Source organism: Anas acuta, chromosome 5 (genome assembly GCF_963932015.1).
Source record: "Anas acuta chromosome 5, bAnaAcu1.1, whole genome shotgun sequence".
NCBI classification, from domain to species: Eukaryota; Metazoa; Chordata; class Aves; order Anseriformes; family Anatidae; genus Anas; species Anas acuta.
In genome coordinates, this window is record NC_088983.1 from 22,999,433 (window position 1) to 23,018,146 (window position 18,714).

General features: G+C 54.7%; 1 protein-coding gene and 1 long non-coding RNA gene across 3 annotated transcripts; one reads left to right on the plus strand and one right to left on the minus strand.

Moving 5' to 3' along the window:
* The first annotated feature begins 408 nt into the window (after positions 1–408).
* On the plus strand, positions 409–17,994 carry ISM2 (isthmin 2). Of its 2 annotated transcripts, none has more exons than XM_068683086.1 (6): positions 409–1,128; positions 11,061–11,321; positions 11,626–12,010; positions 12,812–12,952; positions 13,636–13,713; positions 14,121–17,994. In XM_068683086.1, the coding sequence occupies exons 1-6, from the start codon at positions 691–693 to the stop codon at positions 14,636–14,638; spliced, it is 1,821 nt and encodes a 606-aa protein (XP_068539187.1). In that variant the 5' UTR covers positions 409–690; the 3' UTR covers positions 14,639–17,994. The 2 variants fall into 2 exon arrangements, with proteins under 2 accessions (XP_068539187.1, XP_068539188.1); XM_068683087.1 differs by lacking the exon at positions 409–1,128 and adding an exon at positions 7,384–10,906.
* LOC137857045 (uncharacterized) lies at positions 17,135–18,711 on the minus strand. The gene is made up of 2 exons (XR_011096960.1): positions 18,377–18,711; positions 17,135–18,261 (listed from the first exon to the last, which is right to left on the minus strand). It is a non-coding gene; the product is annotated as an uncharacterized lncRNA (long non-coding RNA).
* Positions 18,712–18,714: the final 3 nt, after the last annotated feature.

The window sequence follows — 18,714 nt, forward strand, 5'->3', positions numbered from 1 at the left end:
GCTGGGTGGCTGCTGCAGAGAGGTGGGTGTGCAGAGGGGACTGCTCCGGGTGTGCAGCACCCAGGGGAGCTCCGTGAGCCGCCTGCTGCCCTTGGGTGCTGGTGGAGGGGATTCCCTCCGGCAGGGCAGTGCGTACAGTGGCTGTCAGACTTATCAGCTGTCATGCTGCTAACAAAATGTTTGAAAGGGCTCCTTGATCCATCTCGCATGGGACGCTTGACCTCACATCTGTCTTGCAGTCTGGGGCTTGTTTGAAACACTTCCTTCCATTTGTCCCGGCCCCAAGTTTGCACGCAGCAGATGTCAGCGCTGGGGAGGGAAGGGAAGGGAAGGGAAGGAGTTTGGGGTCCTGCTTTGGGCTGGGGGTGCGGGCAGGGCCCCGGGGGCTGCGAGGGGGTTTGTTCGTCTCCTTTCCCCAAGGGGTTGCTCCCCGGAGGGCTGCTGCCCCCCTGCCCCCCAAAAGCAGCCCCGCACCCTTCCTGGGGGCCGGGCCCGGCGCCTGGAGCCCCCTTTGGCGAGCCCCGGGGCCGTGCCCGGGGGAGGCTGCGGGAGGCCCGGGCCTGCCCCGGCCGCTCCCCGGCCCCCAGGGGTCCCCCCCCGGCGCCGGGGGGGAGCGGAACAAAGAGCCCCGGGCCCGGCCCGGCGGCGGAACGGGGGAGCAGCGAGTCCGGTGGGGGAGGAGGGAAGGCGATGAGGCTGCCGCCGGGATTAGCACGGGGGGTGGGGAGGCGAAGCCCTCTCCTCCCCCGGCCCCCCCGCCCGCACACGGGGCGCTGCAGCCAGCCCGCAGCATCGGCGGCACCGGCAGGCGAGCCCCGAGCGTGCTCGGCCGGCGGTGGGAGGGAGCCCTGCGCTTTTTTTGGGGGGTTATTTCTCTGCCTTGTTTTTTTTTTTTTTTCCCACTTTCCCGAGAAGGGACGGCCCCGGCGGCGGCCGGCCGTGCCCGGCGGGGTGCGCGCCGAGCCCGAGCCCGAGCCCGAGCCGGGCGGGATGCCGCTGGTCAGGGGGAAAGTGGTGCTGCTCCTCGGCTTTGTCTTCCTGACAACCCTGCTGGCCGCCCTGAGGGGGCTGCCCGTCAGGAGGCAGCGCGGCAGCAGCCCGAGGGAGAGGAGCCCCAAGCTGGCCGAGGTGAGGGGGCGGCGGGGGTCGGGGGGGGGGTCCCCCGGGGAGGGACCCTCACCTGGGTGGGGAGGGGAGCCCGGGGTGTTTGGGGCGAGCCGCGCCGTCCTGGAGCCCTTCTCTGGAAAGCTGGGCAGGCAGGGCTGGGCTCCAAATGCCCCCTGAGGAATGCTGCCGCTGGAAGGGCTGCCGGGGCACGGTGACACCGGCTGAGCCCCCGGGAGCGACTCCGGCAGCTCCCGCCGGGCGCACCGAGCTCCTCGCAACACGGCAGGAGAGCAACAAGTGTGGGAACGCATCTGCTGCACGGGGAGCCCGACGGCAAGCAGAGGGGCACGGGCTGTGTCCTGCCTGCTGCGGGGAGCGGGAGATGCAGGCAGGACCCGCGGGGATGCTGCATGGCACAGCACTGCCAACGCCACCTCGGTGCTTCTGGGGAAACTCCAAGCAGAAGCGAGGACGCCACCAGGGAGATGCCAGGCTGGACGTGCTCCAGCTGTTGGGCTGCAGAGCAGGGGTGTACGCCTGAAATCTGCACAATGATCGCGGCCACGTTGCAGAAGGGGCCACGAGCAATGGTTAGGGACAGCCAGCACCTTACGGAGTCCCCGCGGCAGGACCCTGAGGGCTGCCTCGGGCTGGTGTTTATCCGACATCTGCAGCCGCGTGGAAAGTGGGGAGAGCTGCTCTCAGCACCGGCGTGTAAATGGCTCTGAATGGGGAGCGTTGTGCGGCGGGCCAAAGATCACATCGGTGCGTACACAGCAGAGCCTCTGTCCCCGGGACCTGCGCTTCCTGCAGAAATACAAACATCAAACGAGTTTGTAGGCACGGGCTGCAGGGCGGTGGTTCAGCCCAGGAACAAGAAGGATGAGGAGATGGAGGACTCCTCCCAGGGTCTGTCACTGCTCCCGTTCCTCCTTTCTGTGCACCCCTCCGGGCTCGGGCGTCCAGCTGATGCAGTGGGCAGAAGGCAGCAGGCATCATTGCATGCATTGGCCACGTTTTGGGAGGAAATCCTCTGTTTCTGGTGCATGTGGGGACGAATTTGGAGTAGCCCAGCGGACAGCATGAGCGCAGCAGTATGGTGGTTAGAAAAAAAAGCCGGAGTGATTTTGGGTCATATGCACAGATGGTTCATGTTGCAAAGCTGATAGGTCCTGTCTCTATGGCAGCAGGGCAACCACATCTGGAGTATTGGTTACGTTATGGGTAATGCCCTGCAGATGTGGGCAGAGGGAAGGGGGCCTGGGGAAGCAAAGAAGTGACGGTGCAGAGCAGATAGACGATCAAAACGATTAAACAATTACCTAACATTCACTTACTCTAATTTAGCATCTTTCTTTAAAGCAAACATTTTTCCCCTGTTTAAACTTTAATGGGATTTTTTTATAAGCTGTACTGAGCCTCGCAGTTGCCCTTCTGTACTAAAACAATCGAGAAAAATTAAAAACATTAAGGCTATCATCAACTTTTTGAGTTAGAAAGTTTTCTAATTGCAGGAAGGACTGAGGAAGCATGCTTTGTCTGTGGGTGATGGCCTTGTGGCTATGTCCCAAAGCCCTGTACTTCGGTAAGGATCTGCCACTTCCAGCCTTTACAAAAGGACCAAGCACTTGCATTTCCTCTGCTGTGATACTGTGCAGAAAAGCTTTGCCCTAATTACCTGAGTCCAGCACAAGCAACAGATGTAGCAAAAGTATTTTTTATTTCTTCAGTCTCTTTGGCAGTTGAAAAGGCAACTGAAAGTTGAATACTTTCTCCCCAAACTATGACTGAAAATCTAACGAGAGAAGACATCCATTAATTGTGGGGCTTCTTGACTGCGTTTCAGAAGGCTACAGGGGCTCCAAAGAAGCAGACAAGTGTACAGCAGGGCTTTCGGAAGTGCTTTTGCAGGCCAGATACATCCCTCTCTGACTTGGGCAGACATGCAGCAGGTCCAGGCGGTGACACAGGCCAGCAGCTCTTCACAGCTGGATAACAGTGCTTGGAAAAGCTTGCGTCCCCTGTGTGACAAGGGACAGCTCTTCACATTGCTTAATGCTTTGTTTATTTATGAAGTCAGAGCGTTTAAATGCAAAATATGTTTTGATAAACTCCCTGGGTTTCAAAATACTGGCTTTCAGCATTGCTAATAGATGTTTGGCTTCTTTCTGGTGATACAAACCAGTTCTCGCGCTCTTCCAGTAAATACAAAATAAATGATGCTCTAGCACGATAGAAAGGCAAGCACTGGAAGGGATTAAAACTGCATTCAGATACACCCACTTAAATAGCTGTGCACAGAAATACCAGTAACAGTGACAGCAGTGCTGGCGCTGGTAGCGAGCGTCCCAGCAGTAGCACCATGCCGCAGTGCCAAACCTGGCTCCAGTGGGCTCACCGGGGGCTGCCAGCTGCCCCCCATGCTGCCAGGGGCCTGCAAGGTGGAAATCCAGGCCAGGGCTTGCCGTTGGGGTTCCCCTGGTCTGAGGCTGCAAGCCGGCTGCTCGAATAAGAGGTAAGGGACGGCAACAAAAGAAACGTCAGGCTTTGCATGAGGGCCGCGTTTGGCCGCAGCACCTGGCGGGGCTGGCGCCTGGCCCGTGAGAATTAAGGGAGGGAGAACAGAGCTTATTATTTACTGGTTGCATGGGCAGCGAGAGTGGCAAAGGGAAATAAAGTTTAAAACCAAGTGCCGGGGATGCTGGGGGAGGCTGCAGGGGGGCTGCTGGGCCGGGGAGCCCCCGGGCTGTGCAGTGTGGCTGGGTCAGTAGCAGAGGCTGGGTCAGTAGCAGAGGCTGGGTCAGTAGCAGAGTCGCTCTGCCTGCGGATGTGCTTTTTACCTTTTCATTTCTTCAGCAATTAAGCGTTCTTGTCCCTGGCTTTGTCCTTGGCGGAGGTCGGATTTGCGGGTACAAAACGTGCACTGAAGCATCCTTCCGCTCTGAAAGGGCCTCTTTGTGCGCGGGGAGGTACTTTACCCTTTGTAGCAAATTTCCTTTTGAGAAGTGCCAAATTATCTTAGTCAACACAGTTGAAAACCCTCCCGCCCTGGGGCTGAGTCAGGAGCGCAAACAATGGGGAGCGGGTGTAGGGAAGCTGCTCGACGAGGGGGCTCCTTCCCCTCTCACCGCACACATGGGTCTGCTGCGGTCCCATTGTGGGAATCAAAGGGGTTCCTGTAAAAGGCACATGTAAGGGAAGGGATTAGGCAGAAATCGCTCCATGGGGCATTGCCCGGCCCTCTGGCTTCCCAGCTGGAGCAGCCGTTCCCAGTCAGCCAGGCACCCCTTGGGAAGCGCTCCCCTTTATTTGCTCCCAGTCAGCAGCGGCCAAAAGCTCCCCAGCAGCTGAAACCGGGGCTGAGCACCAGCCAGGATAGGGGAAGGGTGTCGGGCTCTTGCAGACCTTCTTAAAGACAGATCAGGTGGGAAGATTGTGCCTCAGCCACGGTCCCTTCAAGCCCAGCTGCAAACAGAAGCGAGGCAGTGTGGTGCGTGCACCAGGGAGGTACAGCTGCTGTGCTTGTGGCAGTGTCTTGGGGCAGGGAGTGGGAAATGGAGCCTTCTGCTTCCCATGGCATCGAGAAATATTCTTCCACTGAGGATAATTCCTAGGCCAGACACCTGGACGCTTCCCATAGGGAAATCTGTGGTCATGACAGCAAGGTGCACTGCTCCAGCCTCCTGAGCACGGCCTCAATTCTCGTTGAAAATGCTGGAGCTTGTAGCCAAGGAGCAGGGAAGAGACGGCAGCAGTGTTTCTGTGTAAGAATGTTTCTGTTTCAGACAGAAGCTTGTAAAAACACAAGGGCATCGTTATTAATAGAACATTTCTTTTTGCAGGGCACCTTCATTAGGCTATGAGGTGCTTTGACACGGCCAGCTGTAACCATCAGGCTGCACGGTGTGTTTCAGAGCTGCTCAGTTTTTGTGCCTTCCTTGTGCATTGGGACTCCTGGGGCTCCTCTGGGAAGCTGTTTGGGGCTTATCTGAGAAGCTGGTCAGTACTTAAGAGATGACGCCAAGAGGACAGTGACCCACATGCCTGCGAGTCCCGGGTGGCTTCGGTGTGAAGGGCACCGGCTGTGGATTGCTTTAGTCTCCAGGGGAAGGACACAGCTTCAAAGGGAACAAAATGCAGTAAATTCCTCCCGGCTATTGCCGCCTTCTGCTGGTCTCTGGCACCGCTGGACAGATGCAAGGCCAGGATCCAGCTGCACGCAGCCTGGTCGCTGTGATGGGGTTCGCACCGGGGACTAGAAGCTGCTGGCTGGCCCGGTCTGGGCTGCAAACACATCCTGAGCTGGGGCAGCCTTCATTGTGTGACAGAGCACGGCAAGAGCCTGGCAAGGGGATGCTGCCCTGCAGGTGCTCCTCCATCCCATCCCACGGCAGTGCATGCTTTGGGACAAGTGCTGGTGGGTCTGGGGATGATGCAGGGTGATGGCTGGGGTCTTCCCTTGCAGTGGGTGGCTGGCTTTAGGCTGGTTCCTCTGATTTCTCTCTTTGGGAAAAAGAAACCCAGGCAGCTTGGCAGGAGCCATGGGACATTGGGTGGGGGGTGGGAGGGACGGGGGGCACTGGCTTTGCTGCATTTGGGGGGTTTTGGTTTCACGGCTTTGCCCGGGCTGCAGTGGTGGCAGAGGCAGCAGCTGGAGCAGTTGGAGGGCTGCGGTGTGCAGGCTGACAAATGTACATCATTAGCTGGGACAAGTTAATGGTTACTGGAGCACGTGGGTTTTAGAGCTGGAACAAGTTAACAGCAACTCAGGCAGATGCATTAAGAGCTTACGCGTATTACAGCTCAACTATGTTAACAGAAAACATGTGCCTGAGCAAGGGGCTTTGCTTGAGAGCACCAGAGGGTACGGCTGTGTGTCTGTCCCCCTCTCTGCATGGTCCCCGTGGGGCCCTGGTCCCGCACCCACCGCCGTGCTGCGCCACGTGTGGTGGGGTTTGTCTGCATCCCTCCAGGGAGGCAGGAGGGGAGGAGAAGCTGAGCCATGGTAGCCTTTAGGGGGACCTTGCTCAGGTCTTGGCTTCTTCATGTCACGAGAAGCCTGGGAAGTTGGCTGAGGCCACCATGGGCATGTTTCAGGTCCAGATGCCTGCAGAAGAGCCTGCTGCAGGGTGTGGGCTGTGCGGCTGTGGACGTGTGGTGAGGAGCGCCGAGGGCACCCCAGCCGCCCCGCTCTGGGCCTCGCACACAACCAGGCCGTGTCCCTGCCCCTCGCAGCGCTGCGTGCTGGTGGTTCTCCGTACTGTGCTGTCTTCCACGCCGGGGCCGGCTGTGCCTCCGAGAAAGCCCAGTCCCAGAGCTTGGAAAGAGTTTTGAGATTGCAGCTGTCGCAATCGTGAAATAACTGAGAGACACGAGGAAGCCTTTGATGCTGCCTCCTGCAGCTCCCTGCTCGGGACGATGGGGTTGCGGCCATTTAGAAGAGTGTTTCCTCATGATCTGAAGTATTTTGATAACTGCGTGAAAACTATAATCGTGGGGGTGTAACAATGACCCACACAGCCCATGGTTTGCTGCCAGCTCCTACTGGCCTGCCATAAACAGGATCTGCCCACAGCAGAACGACAGCCAGTGGCTTATCTACTCCACAAGCACTTGCAGAGCTCTCCCAAAAGGTAAAGGGTCTTTGGCTCATGTCTTTATTCAAAAAACAAACAAAACAAAAACAAAGGAAGAACTTGTGTGAGTTGGTGGACGAGTGAGGGGAGCAGCAGGGAGATCTCGGTCCTGGGCTTTACCTGCACCACAGCCCTTTGCTGGTGGTGTCTGTCACCGAGGCAGAAGAAGAGGAGCTGGAGGTGTCCCCTGCCTTACATTGCAGAGGCAGAGTGGCATGTTGAATCTGATGGAATAAGATGGAATATGTTGATGTTCCCTACTGTTAAATGTTTATTTTAAGGAGACCTAAGAGTGTTACTTGTTAGTAACGTAATAACCTCCCCCCTTCACCCACTCTGGCCAGCAAAAGCTGTTCTGAGCCTTTCTACAGATGCCCTGACTGAGGCCTGGGAGCTGCTCCAGCCAGGATGGGCTTCCCTTTGAATCCATCAGCCTGCACTCCTGTGCTTGGCAGCTTTATATCAAAAGCTTGTCCTGGAGTTGTTCCTGCCTGGTTTCAGTCTGAAACTTAAAAAAAAAAAAAAAAAAAAAAAAATTTTGGAAAGTTTTCTCCAGATCTTTGCAGCTCATTTGTATAAATACGGAGGGAAACGTTTTATTTACAAAAAAAAAAAAAAAGTCCCAATTTCTGCTTTGTAGTTTACTGCTCCATAAGCAGGCAAGTTTGCAGCAGAGTGCAGGGTGGATTTTACAGTGTTGGAGGGAGCTTGGAGGAAAGAGTAGGAAGACACTTGTGTAGACTCTGTTCAGGAAATGATAAATACTTCTGGTTGGGTTCTTGTTTCAGTAAAGCCATTCAAAAGAAACAATACAAGCAGTAATGATTAAGCAAGAAAAAAACACATTCCTTATAATTACAGCCCACAGTGCAACACCAGCCGTTAGCAAACACATCATTTTCTTCACTGCAGTGTTAACGAGCCCAAAGCACAACCTGGACATTGCCTCTGACCTGACTCCCATGTGCCCAGGTTTCAAGCTAAACGAGTTTATGTTCCTGCTAATTGGCTCAGGGCAGATGTGGAAGCGATGCACGGGCTGCGGCGATGCTTCGCTCCCCGGGGAGCTGACTCAAGCGTGCTTGGCTTGGGCTTAGCCCCATAACGAAGAGCAGCTCCGCTCCGCGATGCGTGGAGCTGCAAAGAGTGCTGCAAGTGGGTTAACGTGCTGAGCCCTGGCAGCTTTCAGTGCCTACAGAGATGCTGAAGAACGTGTGGGGAGGACATGTATCAGTGATTATTGGTGGCAGCAAAGTTGTGTCCCTGGTTGTCATAGGACAGCCCAGCACAGGGACTGATCTGTTGATGCTTTCAGGTTTTTAAAGTGCTGTAGGGTCTGAGATCTCACATCTCTAATCATTTTTATGTCAGAGCTGCGGTGTGTGAATGTCATTCTTGTGGTTTCTTAACACAGGCTTAGTTCAGAGTCTCAGAGAAGTTTATAGCCAAGCTGCATATTTTAAGACCAGAGGAAATAATCAGATCTCCAAGTTTCTTCCACAGCACAGATGCTGTACATATGCGTTGATGGTACCTTGTGTTGGACTGTCTCCACAAGAGATATTGCCACTTTCCTTGTTAGCTTGTTCCTGTGGTTAGTCACCTACAGTGTTAAAAGCATGGTCTTTATTTTTCAGTTGAATTTATCTGGCTTTGACTCACAAATGTTGGTTCCCATTATGTGTTTCTGTTCTAGATTAAAGAGTCCCTGGTGCCTGATGGATTATTTCCTTAAAGGACCAGGAAATCAAGTCATTGCTTTATCTTTTTAACCTGACAAACAAATTGAATTGGACAACTCTTTCACTGGAAAAATCTCTCTATCCCTTAGAATGGTTTTGCAGCTGTTCTCTTTGTCACCTTCAGATTTTGAAGCAACTTTAATAGAGGTGTTCGGACTAGAAATGGGAAAATATCAGCCTTTAGTCTCCATAGAAAAGATGCGTGGCCTTGCCCTACACCTTTCCCATACACCTCATTACCCCTTTCCTGTACAAAACAGGCCTGGCACCGTGTGAATTGCTGACAAGTTCCTTCCACTTCCTAACATCTTTGCTGAGTTTGTGCCCTGAAGTGTTTAGGTGGCCCTACATGCGGGAGAGCCTGGACTGCTTGGGAAGGGCTCCAGGCAGCGTGCTCTCTGCTTCTGGCGTGTGGTGGCAATCGTGCTTCCTGGTGGTGGAAGGAGAGGGGAGCTGCTGACCGTGCGGTGGTTTACTGATGGCCAGGTTTGGCCCAGAGAGGAGAAGCTGTGTGTGACCTCATGCACACAAACCCCATGCAAAGCCTCAACAGAGCCTTCAGATCATTTTCACTCCAGACAGCCAAGCTCTTCTTTTTTTGTGAGCTAATGCACCGTAATAGCTCAGCTCCAGGCCTGACAGCCTTATCCAGCTGTTGCTTCGGCAGGGCTGAGGGGAGGGTGGGTGTCGTGGAGGGACATCTTTTTGCAGTCAGGAGGGGCATCTTCTGATGTAGGGCCAAGTTTTCACCCAGCAAAGCCTCAGAGCGATGCACGTGTTGGGATGAGGGGAAGGCTGGGTACCCGCTGCAGTGACTTGTCACCAAAGGAGTTACTCCTGGGACACCCTGCCCTGCAGAGCCCACGTGAGTAGTGGCAGCCCTTCAGCAGCTATGGGGCCGGGAAGCTTTTTGTGGAAGAGCTGGAGGCATGCATGGGGGCTGCTGGAAGTGAAATGGAGAACTAATTGCTCCTTGCCAGGGGTGCAGCTCAGTGGGGGTCACCCATGGGGGCCACCCAGAGCAGACATAGGGGACTTTGTGCCCCCAGAGGCTCTGGGATCAAAGGGAGCTCTGCCCGCCTGGTAACACTCTCACAGCCAGTTCCCCTGTGGCAGTTTTACATTTTCCCTGTGGGAACAGCACTCTGAATTTCTTGAGCTTGTTTGGGCGTAAAATCTGAATTAGGCACTGAGGGTAAGTTTGGAGACTTGGAGTCTGTTCCTGGCTCAGTCACTGTGACGTCCTTGGGTGAGCTCAGATCTCATTGCTAGAGGAGACCTCACTTTCCATGTGTATTAAATTTGGGTCATCTGTGAAACGAGCTTACCAAGCCCTGTTAAGCTTGTTGCAAATTACGCACAAGTGTCTGTTGGCTGAGTGTGCTGTTGGCCGTGCATGCACAGGGGCTGCGTTATGCACATGCAGCTGGGAGCAAACCCAGTGCCAGCGAGCGGTGCTGTGTGGCCAGTGCTCACCAGTGCCCAGGACACAGCCGGCTGTCCCCCTGTGTCCGTGGAAGGGCCTGCACTGGGATGTTCCTCTCCCCCAGGAGGCACCAGCTCTGTGCTGTGTCCAGGAGCAGCATGGGGAAGGTTTGGGGTGTCCTACTGCAGCATGCCCCACCGTACTGTGACGAAGGGCCTGACACAAGAGGAGAGCTGGCAAGGAGCTGGGGCAGAGCCAAGCATCCTTCCCGTGAGTTGTTCCCCAAAAACACTTGGACAGGGAGAGCAGAGGGCTCTGTCTCTGCCCCATTTGCCTTGCACCCTGCGGTGCTGGATGAGAGAAGGGAGCCCCAAAGGCTCCTCCTGGGCACAACCTCCCTGCTTCCCGCAGCCCTCTCTCCTCAGGGCCCATCTGGTAAAGTCTGTCACAGGCTCTGCCCTGCAGCCAGCCCGCTCTGGTCAGCAGCCAAGGGCCCAGCAGTGTCCCTGCTGCTCTTTTCCCTCCCCCAGGGACAGGGGGGCGCAGGCTTTGATGTGCGGGCACAGGGCTGGGGACAGGCTGTGTGTGCTCATGAGAGCCTGGCCGGGCTCCAGCTGCCTTTGAAGTGCTCCAGTGATCAGGATGAAAGGGAGGGGAGTCCTTCCCCAAACCATCTGGCTCTAATTGCAGGTAGAAATGCCTCTCCGCATCCCCCGTGGGGAGGGGCACGCCGCGCTCTTCGTTAATCTCGCCGCTCTCGTCTGGGCTGGTGCAGAGGGCGAGAGCTTGGGAACAAAAGGGGGTTTCAGCCGGGCAGCCAGAAATAGACGCTGTTGGCAGAGATGTTGGGGCTTTGGGCACCTCTGTGCCCCGTGTGGAGCCACAGGTCCCCAGGGGCCTTCCTAGAGACACCCGTGCCACGGGAGGGCTTTGCCAGTTGTTCCCATCTCCAGTTTCCATCCCTCTGACTCACGCCCTTCTGCGCCAGCATGGAGGTGAGGGACGTGGGGACACGAGGCCAGCCCAGCCATTCGCAGTCAAGGGTCCCTGCCATCTCCTGCCAGCTCCCCCCTTTGCTCGGCAGCAGCCACCTTCAGGAGGTGCCTGTGCAGGCGAGGGACCCATCCTCACAGCCTCTTCCCTCTGCAGGTCTCTGCCTCGTCTGACCCCCGTGCTGCTGGGGACGAGGAGCTGCCGCCATCGGGCAAGGCGCGGGGCCTGCGGCGGAGCGGGCAGGCGGGCCCACGGCGGCACCGGCGTCGTGGAGCTGCTCAGCAGGTGGCGAGGAGCCCGGCGGTGCCCCAGCCCGGCGGTGCCGGCCGGGAGGAGAGCCTGCCCTTCGTGCTGGACCTGCAGAGCTTGCCCGGGCTGGCCAACGTCGACCTTAGTGCCCAGAACCCCAACATCCAGGTGGGGAGCAGGGCTGGGCGGGATGGGTTGGGCTCCACAGCCTGACTTGAGTCCCTGACAGGAAAACTTCTGAAAGCAGGGTCTATTTCTGTGGCTCCGCTGTTTGGGTGACCACCAGACCCCTGGCCAGCCTGCTGAGCTGCCACAAGCAGCACCTCCCGCTTCGCCCCTGCTCAGCCCCTCCAGATGAGATGACCTCTCGTGCTGGTGTTCGTGGAGTCAGCACACAGGTGGTCCCTGTGCCAGGGGACATCCTGTGGCCAGGGTCGTTGTCTCACTGCTCTGCCTTGTGTCTGGCTTCCAGGTGACCATTGAAGTAGTGGACGATCCTCAGGCTGAGATGGAGATGGACTTGTTGAAGGAGACGAGCAATGACTGGTCCTTGACATCGTCTGAGTGGCTGTCCCACAAGGACCTCTTCTGGCCTCTTTTCTGGGAATACACTGACCCCACTGAGGAAGAAGAGGAGGAGGAGGAAGAGGAGGAAGAGGATGACAATCTGGATGTAGGGGACAGGGAGGAGGAGGAGGAAGAGGAAGAGGAGGAAGAAGAGGAGGAGGAAGAGGAGGAAGATTACACAACAGCAGACTATGAGGAGGAGGAGTCCATGCTCAGTGGAGTAGGAGGTGACTGGGACCAGCGGTGGGCTAGGCAGAAGAACTGGATCTTTAAGGAAAAATATAATTATGGTGAGTCCTCTCAAGCATGAGCAGCAGCACCTGGCCTGCAAACCATCGTTGTCCTCCCCTGCCTGGCCTGACTGCAGCCCTATCTCACTGTAGGATGGGCACCCGAGGACCAGAGCATGCTTGTGCTCAGCTCCTGTTAGAAAATAAGCAGGGACACCGGGGGGCACGGGCAGCACCTGGCTGGGGTTGCCAGCAGCCTGGCACGCCAGCTTCACAGTGGGAGTTTCCCTTGTGTGTCATCAGACAAAGCGTGGGCTCCAGCAGACATGTTCAGACTAGAAATATGGTGCAAATGCTTAGCTGTGAGTGCTGCTGCCCTTGTAACAGTTCTCTGAGGTGACACCAGAGCCAGAAACCTCTGCTGCAGGCCTGAGCATCTCCCAGAAGTACTGCAGAGGTTAGACGCGGGGGCCAGTGGGTGGGCAGGTCAGGGGAGCACAGCACAGTTCCTGGAGCTTCCCATCCATGAGTGTGTAAGCAGACAGCTTTTGCTGGCAGCGCTGTGGTTGTGGGGTCAGGCAGGTCCGGTGAGGACGGGGATGGGCAGTGATGCCCAGATAGGTCACTACAACTATGAGCAAGGCTGTGAGAATGAGAGCCTTTGCCTGGGGGCTGCCAGCAAGGGCAGGGTTGTCCCTTGGCACCATGTAGCCAGACACCTCGGGGTAGCCCTGTGTCCCCATAAATTGCATCTCAGGGGCAGGACAGAGCTGAGGGATGTCTGGGGTGGCTGCTGGCTCCCCTCCTGCTGAGACTTCCTGCAAGGTTCATCCCTCTCTGCCTGTCCCATGCCATGTGCAGACTATGAAGATGAGGAAGAATGGAGCCCGTGGTCCCCTTGCAGCGTCACCTGTGGCAGCGGCAACCAGAAGAGGACCCGGTCCTGTGGCTATGCCTGCACAGCAACAGAGTCAAGAACCTGCGACCTGCCACGCTGCCCTGGTGAGCCCCCAGCCATCCCGGTGCTCGAGCACCCTTGGGGCACTGTCCCATCCCAGTGTGGGTTTGTTCCCCTGCTGCAGCTGGGTTTGGGGCACCATGGGGAGGGAGAGAGGCACAGGGAGTAGGCTGTGCCCAGGGCAGGGACATTCATGGCAAACAGGTCAGTGAGAAGACCCTTGTTCCCAAAAATAGGAACAGGCCCAGATTTCAAGTGTCAAATCCATCTTCTCCAGGGTGTTGCTCATGGTTCAAGAGCTAGTTGTGTTGGATGTGCTCTGGGCTAACGAATGTGGGTGCTTGTTTCTATGAAGAAGCTCTGGTGGGGCCTCATGGCTCCACAGGCAGTTGTGTGAAGCCCAGGGGTGGTGGAGCTGGAGCCCAGCTCCACATGCAACTCCTTGCACCTCTCTCACAGGGAGTCTGAAATCCAGTCCCAAAGCTTACAGAAACCCAGCTCCATCCGCTGGGATTTGTATAAGCCCTGGGCCTGGGTCCTCTTGGCCCAGTCTGTCCTGCATGTCTTCCTCATGGACCCTCCTCACAGACACAGAGCCTTGTCACCAAAGCAGTGGAGGGAGAGGTGCACTTTGGAAGGAAACCTGAGATTCAGCCCATCTCTTTTCATTTCTTTTTTTTTTTTTTAATTTTTTTTTAATTTTTTTTATTTTTATTTCCCTCTGAAGGAGCAGAGGGAGAAATGGTCTTCCCCACAGAGGAGACTCCTTTCAGAAGTGACAACACCACGGAGCTGTTCAACTCGGGTAAGCCCCTCACACTGGGGCCTGGGTGCTTTCATGCAAAACCCTGTGGGGAGATGCAGCTGGTGGGGAGGGCAGTGCCAAGGGCTCTTGGGTCCAGGTCCAAACCTCAGTCCTGTCACTGCTGTGTGCAGGCTGGTGCTAGAAACCAGCAATGCTGGGATGCCCAGTGGCTCTCACAGCCTGCTAGGACGTGGTGGACACGGTCTTACTCCATGGCACACTGGCTGAAGCCAGCCTGAGGCTTACACTCCTGCAGCTGCCCCATGGTGGGACGCTGCTGTCCTTCCCCTCCTAGGGAGCTTGGTGGCTTTGCCAAGGGTTTGAGGGTTCTCCTGGTGGGACTGGCGAGCGGTGGTGGGGCAAAGAGGCATGCTCGTGCCCTCACCCTCTCACTGCCTCTCCCCCAGATGTGGACAGCTGCGAGAAGTGGCTGAACTGCAAGAGCGACTTCCTCACCAAGTACCTCAGCAAAGTGCTGACGGACCTGCCCAGCTGCCCCTGCTCCTACCCGCTGGAGGCCGTTTACAGCGCTGTCAACCTGCGGGATGAGCGGCAGGGAAAGAGCTTCCGCTGGCGGGATGCCAGCGGCCCCAAGGAGCGCCTGGACATCTACAAGCCGACGGCGCGCTTCTGCCTGCGCTCCATGCTCTCTCTGGACAGCACAACGCTGGCGGCCCAGCACTGCTGCTATGACGAGCACACCCGCCTCATCACCCGGGGCAAGGGTGCCGGCGTCCCCAACCTCATCAGCACCGAGTTCTCCCCAGAGCTGCACTACAAGGTGGACATGCTGCCCTGGATCCTCTGCAAGGGCGACTGGAGCCGGTACCATGCCGTGCGGCCGCCCAACAATGGGCAGCGGTGTGCCGACAACCCGGCCGAGGAGGAGTACCTCTCCCAGCTGCAGGAGGCCAAGGAGTACTAGCTGCAGCCATGATGGGAGGAGACACGAGGCCATGGGGCCACTGTGCACCCAGCTGCTGACAGGTCCTGCCCCGGCCCATGCTGTGAGGGCTGGAACCATCGCTCGTGCATCCTTTCTGAGCCCCAGCCCTGCTGGCAGGCTCCTTGTGGGGCTGCGAGGAGCACAAGGGTCTTGTCTCGATTTGTGAGGGCACAGGAGTGTCAGTGTGTCACCTCTGCTGTGCCACCTGGGGCAGGTCCCCCTCTGCTACTCACCTGTGGGCAGTGCAGAGCTGAGGTGCAGGGGGCAGGAGGTGGTGGCCAGTGTCAGGGGAAAAGGGCCTGCTTGCGAGCAGAGCTTGGGAGTATGCAAGGCAAAAGGATGGCTGTGTGGGCTCCCGTGGCAAGATCACCTTGCCTCTGTGGTTTTAGCTGTCAAAGAGAGCACTCTGGGCCAGATCTTGAATGAAGGTGGACCTCAGAAGGAGATCATCATGGGGAAATGCCACAGGGCTGCACTGAACCCCCTCAGAGCTCAGGGGAGCAGTGTGGCAGCACTGGTGCAAGGCCCACCACCAGCCCTGCTCTGCATCTCGGCTCCCCAGTGGGTTTCCATGCTTGGGAGTGACTGTAACATGGCCCAGCAGAAAGTCCTACATTTCCCTCCCACAGCAGCCAAGCCATTGCTGGAGAGGAGCAAAAATCACTGAGCCAAGTTCCTCATGGCAAATGGGGACAAGTCACCACTAGGAGCACCCAGCATTGTCCCCTTTCTAGTCTGCTGCTCACCTCTCATCCTTCTCCATGCTGTTTGCCCAAATCCTCCACAAGAGGCGGCCCAGAGAAAGCAAGTCCTGGTCACATCCTGCTGCTCTCCAGGCTTGCCAGGCAAGCAAACGTGGCTCCAAATGAGCAAGGAACACAATGGTTCATAATATCAATACACGGTGTCTACAGATTGTGACACTCTCCACTGACACTTTGGTGTTGCCTGTTTTTTTCTTCCAGCTTTTCATAGATCCTTGGCAGTTTCTCCTATTCTATTTTGGGGTGCTTTCAAGCTCCCAAACTTCCCACAGAGAAACAGAATTGAGCACTTTTATCTCTGGACATTCAGTAGTTGAACATGGCTGAAGCTGTTCGCTGCTTTCATTTAGCAAGCTTTATGAATCAGAGGAAATAAAAGAGTAAGTCAAGCAACTGAATGGAGTCATTTCTAAACTAGAAGTTTCAACAAAGGCAGTTGTTTATTCCATGCCTTTTGTGCAGAACACTGTTAGACCAAAAAGTGTCTGTGTCAGTTCAGATGGCCTTGGGTTGACTGCCCTGTCCTAATTCTGTTCTTATTTCAGTAGCCTTCTCCAGCACGAGAGAGCATCCATAGTCAGAGAGCTCCTTGGGCAGTCTTTTTAGGACTATCTTATATAAATTAAGTATCTATTGATCCTTTTGTTTTGGTCACTAGTAGAATATTGCATCCATGGTCATCAGTACGTAGGACTTCATTATTGGCAGAACAAAAGTATTAATGAAGTTACTGCTGAGTTACTCTTGTTTAGCTGTTATTCCATACTCGTAGCCACCAAACCTGGTTATGGGTACTATCAAGACATAATCAGGTGCAGCCCCTTTTCCAAAATGCATGCAATCAAAAATGACAAGTATTATGTAAAAAACAAGAAGGAAGATTAAAACCAAATGGGCATGAATGGTGACCCAGACCCTGGTAAATTTTCATTACCATTACATTCTCCCTAGAAAAAGTGGTCATTAGCTCCCTAGCTTCTTATAAAGAGTTCACGAGGAGGTGGGCAAGAGGGGTTGGCAGTGATAATGGCAGGTGGGTTCTGGGAGCCTGGGACTTGCAAGGAGGCTCACCAGCAGACACTGGGGTGTTTGTACTGGAAGCAAACAAATCAAGTGGCTGAGGCTGTGGAAGGACGAGCTTGTTGCCTTCTGTCATCCAGCAGAGCATCTCCTCCCATACCGCAGATCACCACAAACATCAGAGGACTCTCAGAGAAGTTTATTTACCACCAGAGCCCTTTGTAAAACAACCACCTGTATGTTCCTAGTGACCAGTACTAGACCCACACATGGAAGCAGTGCCTGTGCAAACAGTCTTTCTTGAAAGAGGCTTTCAGTAGCTCAGCCAATTTGTTAGACTGGCTGGTCGCTGAGGAAGTGCTCTTATAATAAGGACTGTTACCCAGGAATTGCATCCTCCCCCTTTTAATACTGGGAACATCAACCAGTCTAACCCCCCAAAAATGAACCTATAATTTCTGTAATAAATGTAGTTCCTGTCCAAGGGCAAGTAGAAACATTTCTTGCATTAAGTCCCCACTAAAATCTGAAAGCCAAGTGGCTATTCTGCCTGGCTGCCCTTATGGTCTGGAAGATATAGACATGACCTGGAGCATGAGAAACAAGAAGCAGCGTTGTTCCTCACACAAGCACCTTACACAGCAGAAGGCTTTGCGGAGCACCATAAGAAAAGTAGACATTAAGTAAGCATTTATTTTTATATGCCATCAAAGATTCTGTCCAGCTCATTGCTATTTAAATAATGAATCTCTTAACTTCCCTTCCCTAAATTTATTGTGTTTTTAATATAATATATATATAATTTTTTAATTTCTACAAAATTTGATAGAGAGTTCTTTATTCTGACTGCAATAAAGCACTTTATACATGAATGTGTTGCTGATGTCATTCAGTTAGGACTGAAGTTTATGTTGCCAGAACATTTTGTTTTGTTTGAGCGTGACGACACTTCACTGAGCGCTGCATGCTGTGGGTCCCTGGCCACAGCTCTATTGCAAGGAACCTGGTGACTTTGCTTCCTTAACTTGAATTTGGTGGTGTCAGGCACACTTGGAAGAGCAGAGATGCGTGCAGCCTCTTCTGAATGTTGCAGACAGTGATTTCCAGCTGATCACAAATGCTCAAAGGAATCTGATTTTCCTGACCTGATGGCATTCTGATGCTCCCATTTCCAAGAAGAAGGCATGGCAGCAGAGGGATGCAAAGCAGGACACTTTCAAATGCTTTCATAACTGTGATTCAAATCCCAACTCTTGAACTGTGAGGTGTTACAAAAAGTTCAGAGCTCGTGTTTTTTACAAGCTTTGTCCATCCCCAGGGTGTTATATTATGTGGTTCCTTTGTATGCGCTATTTATTGTCTGTGACAATTGTGGCAGCTGGAGAACAGGGGTGAGTGATGCTGTGGACGGGGACCTTGTGTATGTGCATGAACATGTGCGTAACTGAATGTAGAGGCTTTGTCCATCCAGCTGTTCTCCGACCCCCAAACAAACAAACACCAACCCAATGTATTATAGGCATCCTTTGCAAATAAAGATTGCTGTTGCCAGTTTGGTCTGTGATGCTTGGAAACAACAGGGCTTTCAACTTGGCAGCCAGAGGCAGCCCCACATACATAAGCGTGCAGGTCTGGTGCAAAACATCCATGTTTCATTCAAAGGGATTTAAGCATTTCACCTTAGGTCCGTGCTTCTGCAGCCTCTGTTTTCCCTGTGTTTCTGGGCCATCCCAAGGCTCCATACTCTGGAAGCGGCAGTGGAGAGATGCAGATGTAGCTCATATACTAGCCAGGGGCCTGGGGTCAGTATAGCCCATCCTGTAGATGAAGCCACAGCGTAAGAAGCAAGAGGAATATTTTCTTTGCCTTGCCAGTCCCTTATGGTGTGACTTTCAGCAAGTCACATCACTCTTCCACATGTCTATTAACTTACCTCTCTTTCCCCATCTCCTGGTTTGGTTGGTGTCAAAGGTTGGTGGGAAATGGCCTTTGTCTGCCATGCCACGAGCACAGAAGAGCTGTAAGGTGCTGGTGAAGTTCAACTAATAGCAATGACAGGAACTGCCATCCCTGGAATGGGAGGCAGAGGGGTGCAGAAGAGGGCTGCAAGAACTGCAGGGAACAGACACTATCCTGAGCCTGCCACTGCAGTGACAGGGTGTGTGAAGCTCTGCTCAGAGGGATGGAAACCCCCCGTGAGGTTATCAGAGTCTGCTGAGAAGTAAATGCACCACCTGTGCCTCAGCCCTGATGCCAGGTTTTATTCTGTGC